Here is a 19,136-nt window from a genome sequence, read left to right on the forward strand (position 1 = left end):
TACAAAAGCATTTACATCCAAAAATTCTTACTTTTAAAGGAACATCGACTTTCCAAATAGAAGAAAAGACAAGATCATAACAATTGGACGGACACGGACCGAAAGGAATATACCTCTTGCATAATGCGACGTAACAAGACGACACAGAAAACAAACTGTCATCGGACATCAGCCATCTGACGCTGTCATCGGTAGCCCGGACTGGAACGTCTACGGGCAGCGCCTAGGCCAGCTGCAGAATTTCTGCTGCATTGGCACCGGCTCCAAACATGTCTCTCCACCCTCCCATGGAAGCTAGAGACACATCCAGCAAAAGAAATTAGAATTATTAATTATTTAAAGAGATATAATATATAAGGGTGACACGATAACGAAATTTTCAACTGCATATACTATTTTTATGCGTGGAATATGTAGAAAGTTTGAATTTTACTATTTCTTTTCCGATCATTAATTGCTCCTTTTTTGCTTTTAACGAAACATAAAATTTAGGAAGAATAATTCAATAGGGTTTAAGAGATTGACACTTAAGCAAAAATGCAATTTAATATAAATTGGTGAAAATATGTTCTATCCAACATATCTGAAAATTTCGGTATCAAAACAAACTCAAACATGGAAGATCCTAAGTCTCTTAGGCATATGGTAATTTTTATGATGTTTTGAAAGATTTGGTATTACTATTATATAACAATGGAAACCTCAATGTAGCTTTTATTTATAACAACAATTTTGTTTATTTTTTAATATAGTTTACAACAGAGTTGCTGGGAATATTCTTTTTAATATTTGCTGGAGGTGGTACAATAACTACAGATCGCTACAACGATAATGTAGTGACAGTACCAGGAATTGCTGGTCTTTGGGGATTTACAATGTCCATATTTGTATCCATTCTTGGTTTTACATATGGTGCTCATTTTTGTAATTTAATCACAATTCTTCATGTAATTTTCAAAAGTCCTCCATTAATGCAGGTTAATTTCCAAACACAGTATTATATAAGAAAGTATATTTATTACAACTATAACTTTTTCCTAAGTATTAATTTTTATTTATTTTTAAGTTGCAGGTACCAATACATGTAGTTGCTCAAGATGTTGGCTCAATTTTTGCAACCGATATTCTCAAACTTATATTTAGTGAGAATAAAAATCGTTTTGTGGGAATAGTACCTGCGGGTTCTAACCTTCAAATTTTTGTTATAGAATTTATAATCAGTTTCTATACTTTGTTCATCATTCTTGGAGTTTTTATTGATAGAAGAAAGGTATTTTTTTAAATTTATTGCTTGATAATAATAATAATTAAATAATTAATTGGCCAATGTAAATGTATGAGTTTTTTGTTAATGCAGATCCGTGAATTAGTTGGACAGATAATTGGAGCCACACTTATTTTTAGTGCGTTGTTTGTTGGGTACTGATCTTATTTCTTTATTAAATTAATATGATAAATCAGTTTGTGAATAATGTTATGCTAACGAGAAAAAAATATATTTGACAGACCAATCACAAGAGCATTAATGAATCCAGCCGGAAATTTAAGACCAGCATTTATAAGTGAGGAATGTATACATCTGGTGTCACCTATAATTGGAGCTATGAGTGGATCATGGGCGTATACTTTCTTTAAATTCAATAAGAAATCGATACGTGAGCTAATCTCTGAGCTCTATGGCTTTAAGGGAGTTATGATGATGGCCTATGCGGTAATAAGTTTGTTAGTTGGTTTGGTCCAATTGGGGCTTTTATAGCCATTGATGAATTGGTTTATTTGGTTAAGTTTAGATTGTGAGGATGTTTTGCCCTATGTAATGAGAATTGTAACAATTTGCATTAGGTTGATTGGTGTAGTTTTTTGAGTCTTTGTAACTTTATTGTAATTGGATTGAAGTATCCTTTAGTGCTCTTCTTGATTATTCTTGCTTATTAAAAAATGAGTCATTCAATATAAACAAGGTCACCAAGACAAAGAACATCCTAATTATAAATCGACAATTTAAAAAATAAAATAAAATTCAGGTGTCTAAAAAAGAAATAATATTTTATTCGTGTTTAAATTAATTTTGTAATATAAGAAATATTATTTTACTGCTGCTTAAATTAATTTTGTATTACGGATAACTAAAGGAAAGGAAAATTGCACCCACTTCTACCTTGTTAAAATAACACCGACACCCTTTCTAATTTTAAAATATCCATTAGCTTCTCCTATATATATATATATATATATATATATATATATATATATATATATATATATATATATATATATATATATATATATATATATATATAAAGAAATTTTTTAGTAATAAGTTAAGATCATTAAATAAATGTCATTTATATTTATGATTTTTGGTTGTCACTAAAAACTAGAGTGTTGGTATCATTTTAATTGACCTCAATAAATATCAGTGTATACTTTAAAATTTGATGAGGTTTTAATAGTACTCCCTCTGGTCTCATTTATAAGCAAACATTTAATTTTTAGATTCATTCAACAATCAATGTATTTAGTCTATTATTAGACTAAATACATTAATTGTTGAATGAATCTAAAAATTAAATGTTTGCTTATAATTGAGACCGGAGGGAGTATTTAATAATCTTCATGATGGAAAGTTTTAATCAATGTTTTAAAATCTGGACCGATCATTGACTTGGTCAAATTATTTAGTTATTGGGTTAATGGTCGGACAAATAAATCATGGGTCAGACTATATAATTCTAATAATGTGTAAATATAATATTATTTTTCTTTTATAACTTGAAATTTTTTTTAAGCTTGTTAGTTTAAATTATTATTATATCGTATAATAATTTTCTTAATAATTTAAATGTATCATATTATTATATTATATGATTAATAATAAATAAATTTATTGATATATGGTGCAGTTGGTAACACTACAATCCTAATAATTTTAAAAGGTAATTCATTTTTAAAATTTGACAATTTTCTTTTTTATAATCTTAATATTGTTTAATTATTATAATAATTTATATAATTATAAATATTAATAAAATTTGATTTTAAAATTGAGACTCTAAATTTTAAAGAAAATGAAAATAGGGATCAAAATTATGATTAAGCTAAAAATAATAATCATATAAAACAACCCCAATTAATCATGTTACACTACAAGAAAATCTGTGATTTGCTACGACAGAAATAATAGTTAATTTGTAGCTAATTCCTATCAAACAGAGTTAGTTGGAGATTTGTTGTGGATTAGCTACAATATATGCCCTAGCATAGATTGGGCGGCTAATTCCAAATTTCCTAGCAAAACTCAAACAAATATATTGAGTTTCCTAGCTAAACCATTGCTAAAATGTAGCAAAACGTGAGTCTTAAATTATATTTCTCCAACTATACAACTATAATATTGCCAGAAAATTTTCGCAGTAAACCTCAAGCTAAAATATACAACATTTTTTTATATTATTTTTAATCAAAATTAATTAGGCTTAATTTTTTTAATAATTATTTCTAATAAAAATTAATTGGACTTAGTTTTTTAAAAAAATTGACAGATAAAATTTATAAGGTATCATAATTGTTGATGATTACTGAGATAAGAATACAACTAAAAAGCAATTTTTAATATTATTAACAAAAACAAAATACATCAAAATCACATTCAACTAAAAAGCAATATTTAATATCATTAACAAAAGCAAAATACATCAAAATCACATCACATTCTATTTTGGTTTACTAAATAGATTTTAACTACTAACTCCCTATACACTTGCATCTACTAACATTTAAACATGTCTACCATTACAACAGTGACAGTGTTATCTGAACCATAACAGTTAAGTTATTATGAAATCTCCGCATATTAAATGTTCATCCATAACAGTTAAGTTATTATGAAATCTCCGCATATCAAATGTTCCCTAGCTGCACAATCAAATTCTTAGAGCATATTCATTGATTAAGTTACTATGAAATCTCAGCATTTCTCATAAACAGGCACGACACTTTACGTCCCCTCCAACACTCAGAACAGCAGTTGGAACAGCTCGGTTTAGCAGCCATTCATCACGGTTTAACATCAGTTATTATAACTACACGAACTCTAGACATTCACATAAACTTTTCTAAGTGTTTTCAACAACAGATCATAACACACATGACATTCTATCAAACACTTAGTAGTCACAGTAAAGTAAATCACTTATAAGAAGACTCATCTCTTTGCTGACTGACTGATCGAATGAAAGGTCATCAAAGAGGTGTGACGCTGACAGATCTAGATGGTTCGACATCTCGGTAATCCAAGCCTAAACCTTCACAGATGAAATTAAGCACGATCCATCCTCGAGTGTTGTTAGAGCCGAATTCTCATGACGAACCTTTTTTACTCCAAACATTGGAAGGATTACCGTATGACAATATGACCTCGAAGCTGGTGTACTAGCGAGGTGAAGACATTTCCTGTAATTATACTTCTGTGTTTTGAAATAAAGTTAGATGGCATCAATTTATAACAGTTACACTTGCATATGGAATTCAAAAAGCCATCTATAATATGCAAAGTACAACATGTCAAAGATACACTTATGGTGTAAAGATCCTCTAACTAAACACCATTCCTACTGATTATACGATTGTAAAGATAAACATTAAAAATATTTGAATCGGTGCACACCAATCAGTTGTAATTTAGAAATCATAAGGATAACTTATCCTTCAATGAATACATCGGCCAGCTTTTCCAGTGCCTGGGCCTGCTACTAGCGGGATTCTCTATGCTGACCTTATGGTGTAGACATTTATCTTCTCTTGACGATGTTGGGACAGCGACCCGTTTTGAGATCAGTGAATTCATTTCTCTTTTGTAGAACTATGATTCCTTACACCCACTATCACCGGATATTCTCCCAACACTGTCACACCGTTTTTGCTAACCGGTAATCTGAGAGAGCCTATCCTTCGTTGCAATGATAGAAAGTAACAGTATTATCTGAACCATAACCAATGTCTATCCTTCGTTGCCTTAGGGATGGTGTTTTATTTCTATTCCCAAAGAAAAACACAAAGGATCGATATACATGATTACACAAAGAAAAAAGGAAGAAAAAAATAATGATTACACAAAGAAAAAAAGGAAGAAAAAAATGATAGAAAGTAACAGTATTATCTGAACCATAACCAATGTTTGGCATTTAAGTATTATTAGTATCATCTAATCTTTAAAATGAAGAAGTATTATTTATGTCTGTACAAAATCTACATTTGCATAGTTCCAAAGTTTTAAAGGTGTAAAATCTGCTTTCTCATAGTTCACTGGAAACAAATGATATCTTCCAAGTTCATTACAATCTTTTTTATTTTAATAGCAAAGTCGTAACTCCAAACATCTATTTAATTAAGCCAAAAGATATTGTATTTTTTTAATTAGTAACACTGGCAATAGACATGATATTGACACATAAACACCATTAATTAATAAGTTAATAAAATAAGTGTTCGAATGTGATCACATGTAACATGCACCAAACATGTCTTTGGTTTGAAGTGTTAGTGTGGGATAAATTATATGCATTGTAAATGCTTGACAGTCACCAGCAAACACTAGGCTAAACCACCAAACATTGAAAATATCTAGATTAATTACCTTTCAAATAAGCACCAAGACCTTCCAAAACAGTAGGATTTGCTCGGATAATGGAAACTGCATCAGCAAGTGTAGACTTCAGTAATGTTTGCACCTTCCTTTGAACAGGATCAATGAGGTTTCCATGTTATAAACAAAGATCAGCTTACTGAAAAATTGAGTATGAAGAAGAACAAAAGGTTAAAAACTGCAACACCTATTCCCTTCCCCAAGGAGCTCCACCCCCATATTCATCAACTCCACCACTAGAAAGAGTGGATAATGACATATGGCCTATGGTCTGATCAAAGGAGGGAGGTTATAAAAAAACGAATTTACCATATAAAAAAATAAAAACTCAGAATTGGACGTATCAAAATTGAAACATGATGTGGTTAATTTCCTATTAACTCCTATTAACTAAGTACTACGAGCATACGCTATTAAATTAATAATAACATTGGATTTAAAAAGTTGATTGTTCATGCAAGGGAGAACCAATTACGTATCACTTAAAGAACTATTTAAGAGAATGTTTGTACTTCCCCTACAAATTGGATTACTTGACTAAAAATATAAGTAAGATAACAGAAGGATCATATAAACCAAATTGGATATTGTATAGACATAAGTGAAAGGGATTTCCAAAACATGAAATAGTTCAGACATAACACATGTCTTTTAACATCGGATCCTCAAGGAATGTTTGGGTCCGCAAGGAATAAACATATACATTATAGTAGTTCCTATCATAAAATGCTAAAAAGTATGCAAAATTTTTAGCAAAGAATATGAAACTCAATACCATCCAGTAGCTGACTCAGCGATCTTCAAGATACCTAAAGAAACAGACTTATGAATTCACCATTTGCAAGTTTGTATAACAGATTGTAAGAGTTGACATCTACAAAGACAAACAAATCAAAATAAACATCAGTAGGCAAACATAACAACAGAAATTTAAAACACTTGTGAACATCGTTTCCCTATTTTGTAAATTTAAAAGTAAATCAAATTAATTGAAAGCATGTGAATATGGGAAAATCAAAATCAAAAACAAAAAGCAAGGAAAAAGTTTGTGAGGACTTTCAACAAACATGATAAGTGCATACAAAAAAGAAGAAGAATTCAATGGAGATAATGTACAATGGATTGGATCGAGCAATGGGAACCCCAATTAAATTCCAACAAAATCATATAGAAGAAATTGAAACATTGTTGAAAATAGTTGTGAAATTGTGTGTGGGTAAACAGGATTAAGCGAAAAATATTGATATACATGAATCAAATAGAAAACACGGTGAAGATTGGAGGTTGCGCACAGATCGGAGGGAGATTGTGCAGATTGGAAAGTGAAATCGGAGACAACGAACCATGCAAATCAGTAACAAAAGTTGGATGGGGATTGAGATCAATGGCGAGATTGAGGTCGAGATTAGGGAGCGAGATCGAGATTATCCAAATCAGGGTGAGATCGTGTTTTGCCGAGAGTGGTGTATTCCCGTGTTTGTGAAAGAGAACGTGTTTAGTTTTTTTAAATTATTATCATTTTTCAAGACGGAGTTATAATATTAGTAAAAATATTAATATTATTCGTATAACTACGTGCGAAAAAACACTAATAAAATTATTTGCATTTAATGGTACTTGATTACATGGAGATTAACTAGAAATACACTCTGTAGCAAAATTATTAGAGGATACAAAAGTAAAATTTTGACTCACTCCCTAAAAAGTGCGGGAAAAATAAGCAATTCTGATGCACCAGACACATTTTCCACCCCTATTTTAAATATTGAACATTTTTTCGCCTTTGAAATTTAAATTGCATTGATCTAATAAAAACTTATCAAGAGACCCCGATTTTCAACTAATAAAAAGAGGTTGGCACAAGTATGTTGAAAACCAAACCTACACTTAATATAAAGTAATATCATATTTTGACATCATACATATAACATCATCTAAATTAAAATAGTTGTTGTCAAATAAAGAAAGACCTAGCTAGTTACTACTTTTTGAACTTGTACTTCAATTATACATTATTATTATTATTATTATTATTATTATTATTATTATTATTATTATTATTATTATTATTATTATTATTATTATTATTATTATTTTAATAAGTAATGGTATTAATCACAAAGAAGATACAACCGACCGAACAATTACCTCTTAATACACGATAGAGGTAACATATTCTAGAAGTGAAAATTACATGACACAGATGAAACATTAACTGACCTAAACCACTTCCAAGAAACAAGCACAACAGCAGTGAAACACTCGTCAAAGTTAAAAATATTTAACAAGATAGCGTTTCTCAACACCCAAATATTTTAATTAAAATTCATTTTGAACCCTTATAATTATTTTAATTTAAAATAAAATAATTATATATTAAATATCTTTTATGTCATTTTACATTTATAAGTTAATTGAACCGTTAATTTTACCAAACACTTCAGTTAGCTTATAAGCTATCAGTCTCAACCATCCGCTATAAGCTATAATCCATCAGCCATCAGTCATAAGCTATAAGCTATCAGCTAGGTTATCAGTCAACCGCTATTTTTACCAAACAGACACAGTATGTCTAATAATAAAATCCGAAATAAACTAAAACCTTATATTATGTCTGATTATCAAATTTGAAATAAACTACATCATGTTTGATATAATAATTAAGGATCCTTTCTTAAACTTATTACATAATAAGGATCCTTATTATTAGACATAAGGATATCCATTCCATTGTTATAGGTGTTAATACGAAAATCAAATATAAAATCACTCGAGTTTAGGGGTATTTACAGGTCAATTTGATTTAGTTTCAAAAAAATTTAATGTCCAAATCGACACGGATTGGATTGGATTTGCAATTTTTTTCCAATAAAATTCAAACTGAGTCGCATCGAGAAACAATGAGTTGGTTTGATTTGAATTGATCGGATATAATTAAAAGAGTGAAAAAAATATTTGAATAAAATAATTTAGGATAAATAATTTTCAATATTATTATAAAAAATTATCGTATCAATAATATGCAATTATAAACACTAGACTAACAATTTTTTTATAATAAGTTAAAAAATATATCTAACAAGAAAAACATCTAACACAAGATTTTGATTGTGCAATATGTCAATTTAATGGGTATCATAATGAAGGTGGTTCTCACCTATATGCTCGGTTAGCACTGTACATTAATAAATTAAAATCATCCCGGCAAAAATCAAGATCTTTTCTTGGAGATTTTTCATCAATAAACTACCGCTAAAAGTTCTCCTAGCCAATAGAGGTGTGTCTAATTGTACTTCCATTGATTGTTCTTTTTGCTTTAATCATCCGGAATCTTTGGAGCACCTTTTCTATCAATGCCACGTTTCAAACGCGGTATGGAATAGAATTTTTATTTGGTTGGGTAATAAAGTTGATCTTTCTCTTGAAGAGTTCGAGAGCTTTGGGTGTATCCAAGACAAGGTGAAAAATACCAACATTAAAGTTAAACTAAATACAATTTGGATGGCTTCAATATGGTGCATTTGGACTATGAGAAATACCATCATTTTTTATAACGCCATTTTTAGCTTTGATGAGGTGATATCTAATATATTGTATTATTCTTGGAGATAGGTTTGTAATAGGGAATCATCGCGTAGGATTAATTTTTATGATTGGTATAAATTACCATTACTTTGTACCAACACTTTCTAGTGTGTTCTTGTTGTAAGGGTTGCATCCCTAGTACGATATCTTATAATCATTGCTTATTTAAAAAAGAAATTAAAATCATATTAAATAGTATAACATGCACACGAAAAATGCTTATTTTTTTTAATGTTGAATGTTTGTTGTTTTATATACCAGAGAATTTTTTTGCCACGAATAGTTCTCAGCCACATATGTTTTGTTGGATTTTTTACATATACCTACAGAATTTTTAGGACACAACAACTCTAATTGATTTAAAATTTTGATGTAAAAAACTTGGGTAGTGACGTTAATAAACTTGTCATACTACTCTAACAATTTATTTTGGATTTTTTTATATTAACTATTTGATTTTTCCTTGACTAGTTAATGAACCTTCATTTTTATATCCAACTATTTTGTTTAGTACTTGTTCTGGACCGGCCCAATCCAGTCAAATTGGGCCATTCCCGCCTTCGGCCCAATACGATTCAGGACGCGCGTGTTAGTTTCCATCCGACCAGACTGGGCAAACAGGCCAAGTGACCGACCACAAGGACCCCTCGTGCCCGGTAAACAAACAGTCCACGCGTATCCTGAATATCCGCCCTAGAAGGAGGAGTCCAATTCGCTCGTCAAAACCTCCTATAAATAGCCCTCTACATACAGAGGGCAAGGTAATCTTTTTCTTACCACTAAACCCTAATACTTTGTTGTACCTTGTGGAATACATACTTACTTTGGTATCGAAGTGCCTTGCAGGTACAACCCTTTTTTCCCATCTTCATCATCCCGAACTTCAAGCCTTCATTGTTGCTGGTCATCTGATCTGCTCGGTAAGATCAGTGGCGCCGTCTGTGGGAACTCTAGCTCCCCCGTTCCTCTTTCTTGCACCTTCTTGATCCATTCTTGTATCCTGCAAGAACCTAGGAACCAAAGCTCTAACCAAATCATTACTCATGGTCGGCAATAACGAAGATCCCTCGTCATTAGACGCTGCAATTCTCAAGAAAAACGACATCTCCATCGTTCCTTCATCCAGAAACACCGTTCCTCGAGACGGTGTCACAGCATCCCCTTCCCCTAAAGATCTCCAAGATGATCAATCTCATCGCTTCGAAGATACAAGCGGGAAGGACAACCACGAAGAAAATCTGGGCAACCCTTTCCCCTCAAAAGGGCAGACTCTCCCGGACCAGACACTAAATGTTGTTCTAGCTGCTCTTGCCCAGAGCAATACGCTCCTGCAATAGCAAAGTAGCCGAATCGGGGCCCACGAACAGAAGGGCCGTTCAAGAACTCCCCCCGATCACAAAACCCGTACTCGACGCGAAGGGGTCACCAAGAAACGTCCACTGTCCCCTTCCCCCAAGAAGAATGGGGATCCATCTTCCAAGAAACGACCGAGCGATCAGCATTCCCGTCATCGCTCGCAGTCCCCCCGGCCAAGAAGGAGGTCTAGATCACCCCTGGGTAAACACGACGATAATCGGAGGCGACGCAGGCGCAGCCAGAGTCGATCTTTTTCTCCCTCTGCCAGCAACGACGAGGAAGAGCGCCATGGTCCTTTATCCCAGGCAATTCTAGATGCTCCCCTACCAACGGGTCTCGAAAAACCCCCTCCGTTAGGGACATACGACAGGACCACAGATCCAGACGAGCACATTGAGAACATCGACGCCCTTCTCGACTATAGAGGAGTGCCCGGCGCCATTAAATGCTGTTTGTTCCCGACCACCCTTCGAAAAGGAGCCATGACTTGGTATAAAAGTTTGCCAGACGAGTCCATCACATCATGGAGGGTGCTCGGAAAACTTTTTTCCAGACATTTCACGGCCTCCCGAATACACCCAAAGTTAGAAGCCTCCTTGGAAGCCATTATCCAAGTAAAGGACAAATCCCTACGGGCATACATAGAAAGATTCAATAAAGAAGCCGTAGAGGTATCCACCACTGCCCATATGAAGAAGTTCTTGCTCGAGCGCGGCCTCTGACCATGCTCGGACTTCGCTAAAGCCGTTGGAATTGAAACTCCGGCCACTCTTGACGAATTCTTCCTCAAAGCCCAAGCCTACATACAGTATGAGGAGAAAGAAGCCGCCCACGTCGTCCGCAATTCCAGGCACGAAGAGAGCAGTAAAAATGCACGCCAAGATGAGTCTCGCCGAGGAACTGACAAAAAGAAGGATGATAAAACTCGGGACCCCAAGGACTACAAAGCCCGTGCGGGGAAATTTCGAGAGTACATCCCGTTGAACGCTTCAAGGGAGCGCATCTTGAACGAATGCGCAAACGCCGAGTTTCAGACGGGCAAGGTCTGGTTCCCTAAGAGCTTGCCCGCCCGACCAAACGTGGATAAATCGAAATTCTGCCGTTTCCACAAAGGCCACGGGCACAACACTGAGGACTGCATCCACCTTAAAGATGCCATAGAGATATTAATCAGAGAGGGACATCTAAAGCAATATGCGAAGAAGCAGGATGCCGCTAAAGAAGCTAAGCCAGTCACCGAGGAAAAGCCGGCGGAGGATACGCCCGCCATGCAAGTGGCCATGAGCATTACCAGGCCGGAATATTTTTACCTCCCTGACTGGGCCAACGCAGCAACCACTTATTCCTCCCATAGCACATGGGAGAGGCTCCCGTCCTCAATGGTTATATCGGGCGGGGGTTTCAGCAAGCTAGCAAGCTGACCGCCGGATCCGTAAAACGCAAGTTCGACGAGCTAATCTCGGCCAGTGCGAACATGGCCTCGACCTCCGACCATGCCAAAGGCAGTCCCTCCTCAATATCTTTCTATAAAGAAGAGATGCCCGGAGGAGCACCTAATGTGACCATTCCGCTCCTCATCCGAGCACGGATGGCTAATTTTGACGTGCGACGCATATTGGTCGACCAGGGAAGTTCAGTGGACATCATGTACTCCCAATTGTTCAAGACGTTGCAGCTGAACAACAGTCACCTTACACCAAACGTAGGATCGGACCTACAAGGATTCAATGGCACAATAACCAAGCCGTGGGGATTCGTGGAACTCATAGTTTCGATAGGGTCAGTAGAGACCACCAGGGCAGTGAAAGTCCAATTTCTAGTCATCAACTGCCCATCAATATACCAATGCATCCTCGGACGCCCCACTCTGGCTGAATTAATCGCGGTTCCCTCAACCGTACACCTCAAGCTCAAATACTATACGACCAAAGGACAAGTAGCGACACTCCACGGCGACATCGAAGCAGCCAGAAGGTGTTTTGAAGCCTCCGCCAAGGGCCTGAGCGCGATAAAAACACCAGGCCAAGAGAAGACAGCAACCAACGCTACTTCAGAAACCAACAAATCTATGCCCCGCATCGACACTGTCGACCTTGACAGTTGTTTTCCGGGAGAACCCGAGCAGAGCATCAACTCAGGCGCATCAGAAGGGATCTTTCGGCCAATTCCGAACGGAGATTTTGAGCTCGTAGCCCTCGGAGAAGATCCGACCAGGGGAGTCAAGATCGGATCAGACCTACCAGACCTGGCCAAAAGGCAACTCAAAGCCTGCCTCCGTGAGAACGCCGACCTATTCGCCTGGAGCGCTGCAGAAATGCCCGGCCTCGACCCAGAGGTAGCTTGCCATCACCTGACCATTGACCCGACCTGCAAGGCCGTCGCTCAGAGGAGAAGAAAACAGTCACTAGAAAAAACGGTTGCGGCCGAACTAGCTGTAAAAGACCTCATAGAAGCCAGGTTTATATCTGAGGCCAAGTACACTACTTGGCTCTCCAATTTCGTACTTGTTAAAAAATCAAATGGAAAATGGCGCATGTGCACAGACTACACCGATCTTAATAGGGCTTGCCCAAAAGATGCTTACCCTCTCCCTAACATAGATAAACTAGTTAATAATTCCGCCGGTTTTAAATTACTTTCATTCATGGACGCATATTCCGGGTACAATCAAATACCCATGGCTAAAACTGACAAGAAATATACGGCCTTCATGACTGAATCGGGCAACTATTACTACAACGTAATGCCATTCGGTCTGAAGAACGGTGGTGCGACGTACCAGCGCATGATGAACAAAGTCTTTCAAGCAGAAATAGTTGATATGCTTGAAGTCTATATGGACGATATGATCGTCAAATCCCAACGGGAAACCGATCATGCCGCTCACCTTAAAAAGGTTTTTGAGCAAGCCCGAAAGTGTAAAATGAGATTAAATCCGGAAAAATGCATATTCGGCGTCCGAGCGGGAAAATTCCTCGGCTTCTACTTAACAGAAAGAGGAATCGAAGCCAACCAGGATAAGTGCAGGGCTTTCTCAGACTTGCCCACTCCAAATTCAAAAAAGTCAATCCAAACCTTAAACGGCATGCTCACCTCACTATCTAGATTCGTGGCCAAATCCGCGCAGCATGCCCTACCATTATTCAAACTCCTCCGCAAAGAGACCACATTCAAAAGGACGGAAGAGTGCGAACGCGCCCTCTCCCATCTCAAACGAGAATTATCCAGCCCACCAGTTTTATCTAGACCGGAAGCTGGAGAAATCTTATACCTCTACCTCGCCGTAGCCCCCGAGGCCATTAGCGCGGCCTTGATACGAGAAACCTCGGAAGGCCAGAAACCCATTTACTTCACAAGCAAAGCACTCCAAGGCCCCGAGATCAGATATCAACAGATCAAAAAGGTCGTACTCGTGTTAATAACCGCGGCCCGAAGACTCAAACGCTATTTCCTAGCACATACCATAGTCGTGCGAACCAAGCAACCCGTGAAACAATTGCGTGCACGCCCTGACATGTCCGGGAGAATGCTCTGGTGGTCGTTGGAACTTGCGGAGTTCGACATCAAATACGAGGGAAGAAAAGCCCTTAAAGCACAGGTCTTGGCGGACTTCATAGCCGAAATGGCCTTCCCCGAAACAACAAACAACAACGCCCGAAGGTGGACCTTATACGTAGACAGCGCTTCAAGCTCGACCGGCAGCGGGGCAGGGATCATTCTTGAAAGTGGAGAAGGAACCCTCATAGAGGTATCCCTCTCACTATCATTCCCAACATCCAACAACCAAGCAGAATATGAGGCCCTGCTAGTCGGGCTGCGCCTCGCAAACGACTTGGAAGCCGAGGAAATTGAGGTATTTACCGACTCTCAATTGGTCGCGTCACACATCTTGGGCGAATATCAGGTCAAAAGTGAAGCCCTTGCCGAATACCTAGCCCTCGTGAAAGAAATACTGGCCCGATTCAGGAGCGCCAAAGTAAAACACATCCCAAGGGAACACAATGCTCGAGCAGACGTCCTATCAAAACTAGCGAGCACAAGAAAGAAGGGAGGTAACAAATCCGTAATCCAAGAAATATTACCAAAACCCAGCACCGAAATCCCATCCTCCCTCTCACTCGTAAACGCAATAGGAGACACATCCTGTTGGATGACCCCCGTGTACAATTACTTAACAAGTGATCTCCTGCCCACCGATCTGAAAGAGGCCTCCACCATCCGAAGAAGAGCTTGCTCGTACGTCCTGGTCGAAAATCGCCTATACCAACGAGGATTTTCCATACCTCTCCTCAGATGTATAGACGAGGGCACAGTCCCCCACATACTCCAAGAGATACACGAGGGAATCAATTCCCAACATATAGGAGGAAGATCACTCGCTCGGAAGGCTCTCCGAGCAGGTTACTATTGGCCAACAATGCAAGACGACGCCAAAGAATACGTTAAGAGATGCGACAAATGCCAGCATTTCGGGGACATGCACCTTGCGCCCCCCCAACGAACTCAAATCCTTATCATCTCCCTGGCCATTTGCATGGTGGGGAATGGATCTCCTCGGTCCGTTCGTAACCGGAAGTAATCAGAACAAATATCTCATAGTTGCGGTCGACTATTTTACCAAATGGATCGAGGCCGAGCCACTGGCCAAAATCACATCCTTGAACGTACTCCGCTTCTACAAAAGAAACATCCTCGCCCAGTTCGGGGTACCATTAGCTATCATCACCGACAACGGCACCCAGTTCACAGACGGGCGCTTCCAAGAATTCGTCACGAAATTAGGTACGAAGCAACATTTCGCGTCAGTCGAACACCCACAAACAAACGGAAAAGCAGAGGCAGCCAACAGAGTGATTTTGAGGGGCCTCAAAAGAAGACTAGACGAAATAAAAAGAGGATGGGTAGAAGAGTTGCACAGCGTCCTGTGGGCCTATCGCACTACACCACATTCCACTACCGGGGAAACCCCCTTTCGACTGACGTACGGAACGGAGGCCATGATCCCCGTTGAAATACATGTGCCCTCTAGACGCATCGAAGAGCCACTCGAGACAGAGGGTAACACCGAGGCAATCAGAGAAGAGCTCGACCTGGTCGAAGAAATTCGCACTGGGGCCGCTCTACGCGAAGCTTCGCTTAAACAAAAAATTGCCCTAAGACATGACGCTAAGGTCATTAAACGGGAATTTAAAATAGACAGCCTAGTGTTAAAAAGAAACCACAAAGATTCCCGAGAAGGCAAACTGGCCGCAAATTGGGATGGCCCCTACCGTGTCCGAGCAAAGACTGAAAACGGGGCATATTACTTAGAGAATTTGCAAGGAGAAGAACTCGCTCGACCCTGGAACGCCAAAAAGCTTAACCAATATTACAGTTAAGACCACAGGTACGGCCTGGTACACACCGAGCACCTATAGATGAAACGAAACGACAGAAGCCTGCTCTATTAATCAAACAGACTCCTTGTCCTTCAGGGGGCCTGAATACCGAGCATCCCCATCGTAAGCAAGTACCATGATGGCAGAACACCCCGCTCGCGAAGGGACCGTTCACGCCATGAGCCCCGGAACTCAACACAAAGAAATCTGAGACTCACCATATGCCGGGCACACGTCCCCGGCATTCGACCACAGTTCCATACACTGGGCGATCAACACATCTTAAGTCGAGCAAATCTTCATAAAAGGCAACACAAATACACAAAGGAACGGTGTTTTATTCATCCATTAATGGGAAATTACAAAACAAACAATTGAAAAGAAAACATTTCATTCCTCCCGATTGGCAAATTCCTCCGAGTGAACGTACTGAAACCAGTCTTCATCCCACTCGGTCTCGGAACCATCCGCGTTAATCACGATTCTCACACCAGTCTCCCTAGCACGAGCATCTGAACTCAAAGAGCCACGAGAACGAGAAGCAGAGCCAGTCGCAGCCTTCTTCTTCTCGTTCACCTTCTTCACCCCACTGCAGCACGAGGTTGAGGACACCTTTTTCTTGTTAGCTCCACCCATCCCTGCGAAGAAATGAAGAAAGAGAGGTCCATAAGACCTCCTTTTATAAGGGAAGAAGGGGAACAATAATCTTGGGAAACGAATGTGCCGTTAAAGAATAAAGACATTGGAAAACGATAACGCATCTCCCAAAAAAAAACTCATAACGCACGCGCACAAGTCCCAAAGAAAATCACAAAAGTGCTAAAAACTAAGTGCGTTTAAATAAAAGCGGGCAAACAGCCCTAAAATGTGTCCAACTACGGCCATATAGACCGACCTGGTAAATTGTACATACAGGATCAAAACGGGGGGCATACCCCCAGATAAACAACATTACAAAATAATGGGCACGCAGGCCCCACACTTAGACAGAAAAACATCAAACACCTTCCTCGGCTCGGGCATCCTCGGCTTCCTGCGTCACCGGCTCCTCCCCAAAGGCTGGAGAAACAATCTGGTAGCCCTCTACACGATGGTAAGGCCCGGTACCTTCAACCACCAACTCCACCCCCGGATTCTTCAATTTAAGTTGGGCCATAGTGGAGTTATAGGTATCCTCGACAGCAGCCACACAATCACCCCCCAAGATTCTGATGTATTGGATCAGTTCTGCTCGGGTTAAAAGAGCCCTCTCCTCTTCCGACTCATCCTCAACAGGAATCTGAGAACGGCAAAGAGAGGTCTCTCTAACCGAGGAAGACAGCATTGTTCCATACAGAGTTCTGGAGAGCAAGGTGTATTGACCTTGCAGGTACCCCAGAGCACCCTCTTTTTTGCTTAGCCGAGCCTTCACAACATCCAGCTCCTCGCCCATCTCCGTCAGCAGCCGATCCTTTTCCTCCACAGCAGAAGTCATCATCTTGACCTGATCCTGAAGCAACCTCGCCGCCTCCACCGACAAAGGCGCCGAGCGGGCATAGAGGGTGGCCATCTTCAAAAGCCGGACCATAGCCGAAGCATCCTGCACAAGGAACCTCTGACGGACCGAAGGCTCCAAACCCTCAATATGCAGAGACTCAGCACGCGGAATAGTCAAGGAAGGACCGCCTTCGAAGAATCTGGGCTGGAGAAAACACGAAGGAAAGGTGAAGATATCAGCAGCCTCTTCCTGGGTAAGATCCACGACTTCAGTTCTCTGGCGCTTGCGGCGGACCAAGGCGTCCGGATCAGGCTGTGGACGGAGGGGAAAAGGAAGCACTGTAACCGGCCTCAAAGATTCATCTTGATCAGAATTCCTCAGGGGGGAACCAGCAACACCAGCGGAGGAGGAGGAAGCACCCGAACCCGCGACTGGGGACCTCTGCACAGCGGCTAACCGAGGACCTGCACTATTCTTAACAACCCCTTTCAACTTGCTGGCCTGCCTAAGCATCCGGTCATAACGGGCACGGTCCATTGACTCTGCAAAGAAAAAGAAAAAAGCATAAGAGGCCAGCCCATCAAGAAAATCACTATCAAAAAGCTATGAAAAACAATAAAAAACAAAACAAATATGGCCTAAAAAGCAAAGGAGCAAATACCCAGATAGGTAAAAGCCCCCTCATCAGTGCCCTCAGCTAACAGCTCCTTTATACTGATTACTCCTGGCTCCCAAATAATTTGCCCATCTTCACAAACCACAGACGCCCCGGATCGATCCACCTTAGCAACAGGAGGAAGACCCTGGACAAACTTATGGAGAATAGCATAATCTCCCCGAGCATCCTCATCTAAATCAGAGAGCTTGGTAATGTACTAATCAGTAGGGTACTCAAAATGATCACGGGACCAAAAGAACCTAAAGCGATGCCGACGCGAGGTGACTGGCTCCCCAATATCGTTAAGCACAGGACGACCATGGACATCTAAGGTCGGTACCTGAGCGAAAACGCTATCTCGAGCCTACTGAGACTGAGGACGGATGAAGAAGAAGCGAGGTTTAAAATGCTTCAGAGAATCAATGTAAGATTTGAATATCTTCTTAGACTGCTTTAAAGATACCCAACCAAAGAGACCTTCCCGCACCGTGCGCTGCACACAGAATATGTAGAAGAACAGAGGGATAGTCGCCCCTATCTTCAAATGAGCACATACCAACTCGAACGCCCGGATGAAGGCAATTGAGTTAGGATGAAGCTGACAAGGGGGTACCTCTAAGTGGTTTAAGACGCCGATCTGGAACTCAGTAAAAGGGGCCCGAAATCCCATCTCCCGGAATACGACCTCATACATAGGGAGCAGATCAGGAGTGTACACGTCGCAGATACGATCTCCTTCGGCCGGGATAAGTACCGACCATCCATCCCCGACCTCCGTAAAAACATCTGAATCATCATCCACGAAGAAACTCTCGACGTCCAACGCCTCTGGGTGCACCCAGGCCGATCCGGGCACTTCCTGCCGGGCCGGAGGGGTTAAAGACGACGAGCCAGATGCCGTCGGGCGAGTCTCTTCGGCCATTTTTCACCTGAAACACAGGGGGAAACAGTGAATTCGACAATTAAATCAAATCCACCGTTCCACCATCGTCCAGAGTGAAAGGGCACGCCTACGGCCTAGAGACCCAAAAGAACTGT

At 39.6% G+C, this 19,136-nt stretch overlaps 2 protein-coding genes and 1 long non-coding RNA gene across 5 annotated transcripts; 2 read left to right on the forward strand and 1 right to left on the reverse strand.

Annotated features, from left to right (window-relative positions):
- Positions 1-615: 615 nt before the first annotated feature.
- On the forward strand, positions 616-1,426 carry LOC131594719 (aquaporin NIP1-2-like). The gene is made up of 4 exons (XM_058866921.1): positions 616-645; positions 753-977; positions 1,073-1,270; positions 1,358-1,426. Exons 1-4 carry the CDS (start codon positions 616-618, stop codon positions 1,424-1,426), a joined length of 522 nt encoding a protein of 173 aa, XP_058722904.1.
- A 2,228-nt stretch (positions 1,427-3,654) lies between these two features.
- Positions 3,655-7,158, reverse strand: LOC131622443 (uncharacterized). 3 transcript variants are annotated; one of them, XR_009289905.1, is made up of 4 exons: positions 6,988-7,158; positions 6,420-6,518; positions 5,636-5,783; positions 3,655-5,034 (listed from the first exon to the last, which is right to left on the reverse strand). It is a non-coding gene; the product is annotated as an uncharacterized LOC131622443 (long non-coding RNA). The 3 variants fall into 3 exon arrangements; XR_009289906.1 differs by having other exon boundaries at positions 3,655-4,466; positions 6,894-7,158; XR_009289904.1 differs by having other exon boundaries at positions 6,894-7,158.
- Positions 7,159-12,059: 4,901 nt separating this feature from the next.
- Positions 12,060-15,164, forward strand: LOC131594725 (uncharacterized). The gene is made up of 2 exons (XM_058866932.1): positions 12,060-13,060; positions 13,148-15,164. Exons 1-2 carry the CDS (start codon positions 12,060-12,062, stop codon positions 15,162-15,164), a joined length of 3,018 nt encoding a protein of 1,005 aa, XP_058722915.1.
- Positions 15,165-19,136: the final 3,972 nt, after the last annotated feature.

The sequence above is a fragment of the Vicia villosa genome, linkage group LG1 (genome assembly GCF_029867415.1).
Source record: "Vicia villosa cultivar HV-30 ecotype Madison, WI linkage group LG1, Vvil1.0, whole genome shotgun sequence".
NCBI classification, from domain to species: domain Eukaryota; kingdom Viridiplantae; phylum Streptophyta; class Magnoliopsida; order Fabales; family Fabaceae; genus Vicia; species Vicia villosa.

What these genes read in the sequence shown, in the direction of transcription:
- LOC131594725 (XM_058866932.1), top strand. Translation starts at nt 12,060, where the DNA reads ATGGCCTCGACCTCCGACCATGCCAAAGGCAGTCCCTCCTCAATATCT. An exon ending in AGGTTTATATCTGAGGCCAA is followed by an intron (nt 13,061 to 13,147) that starts GTACACTACTTG and finishes CGATCTTAATAG; the next exon opens with GGCTTGCCCAAAAGATGCTT.
- LOC131594719 (XM_058866921.1), top strand. Translation starts at nt 616, where the DNA reads ATGGAAGATCCTAAGTCTCTTAGGCATATG. An exon ending in CTAAGTCTCTTAGGCATATG is followed by an intron (nt 646 to 752) that starts GTAATTTTTATG and finishes TTTTTAATATAG; the next exon opens with TTTACAACAGAGTTGCTGGG. An exon ending in TTTTTATTGATAGAAGAAAG is followed by an intron (nt 1,271 to 1,357) that starts GTATTTTTTTAA and finishes TTGTTAATGCAG; the next exon opens with ATCCGTGAATTAGTTGGACA.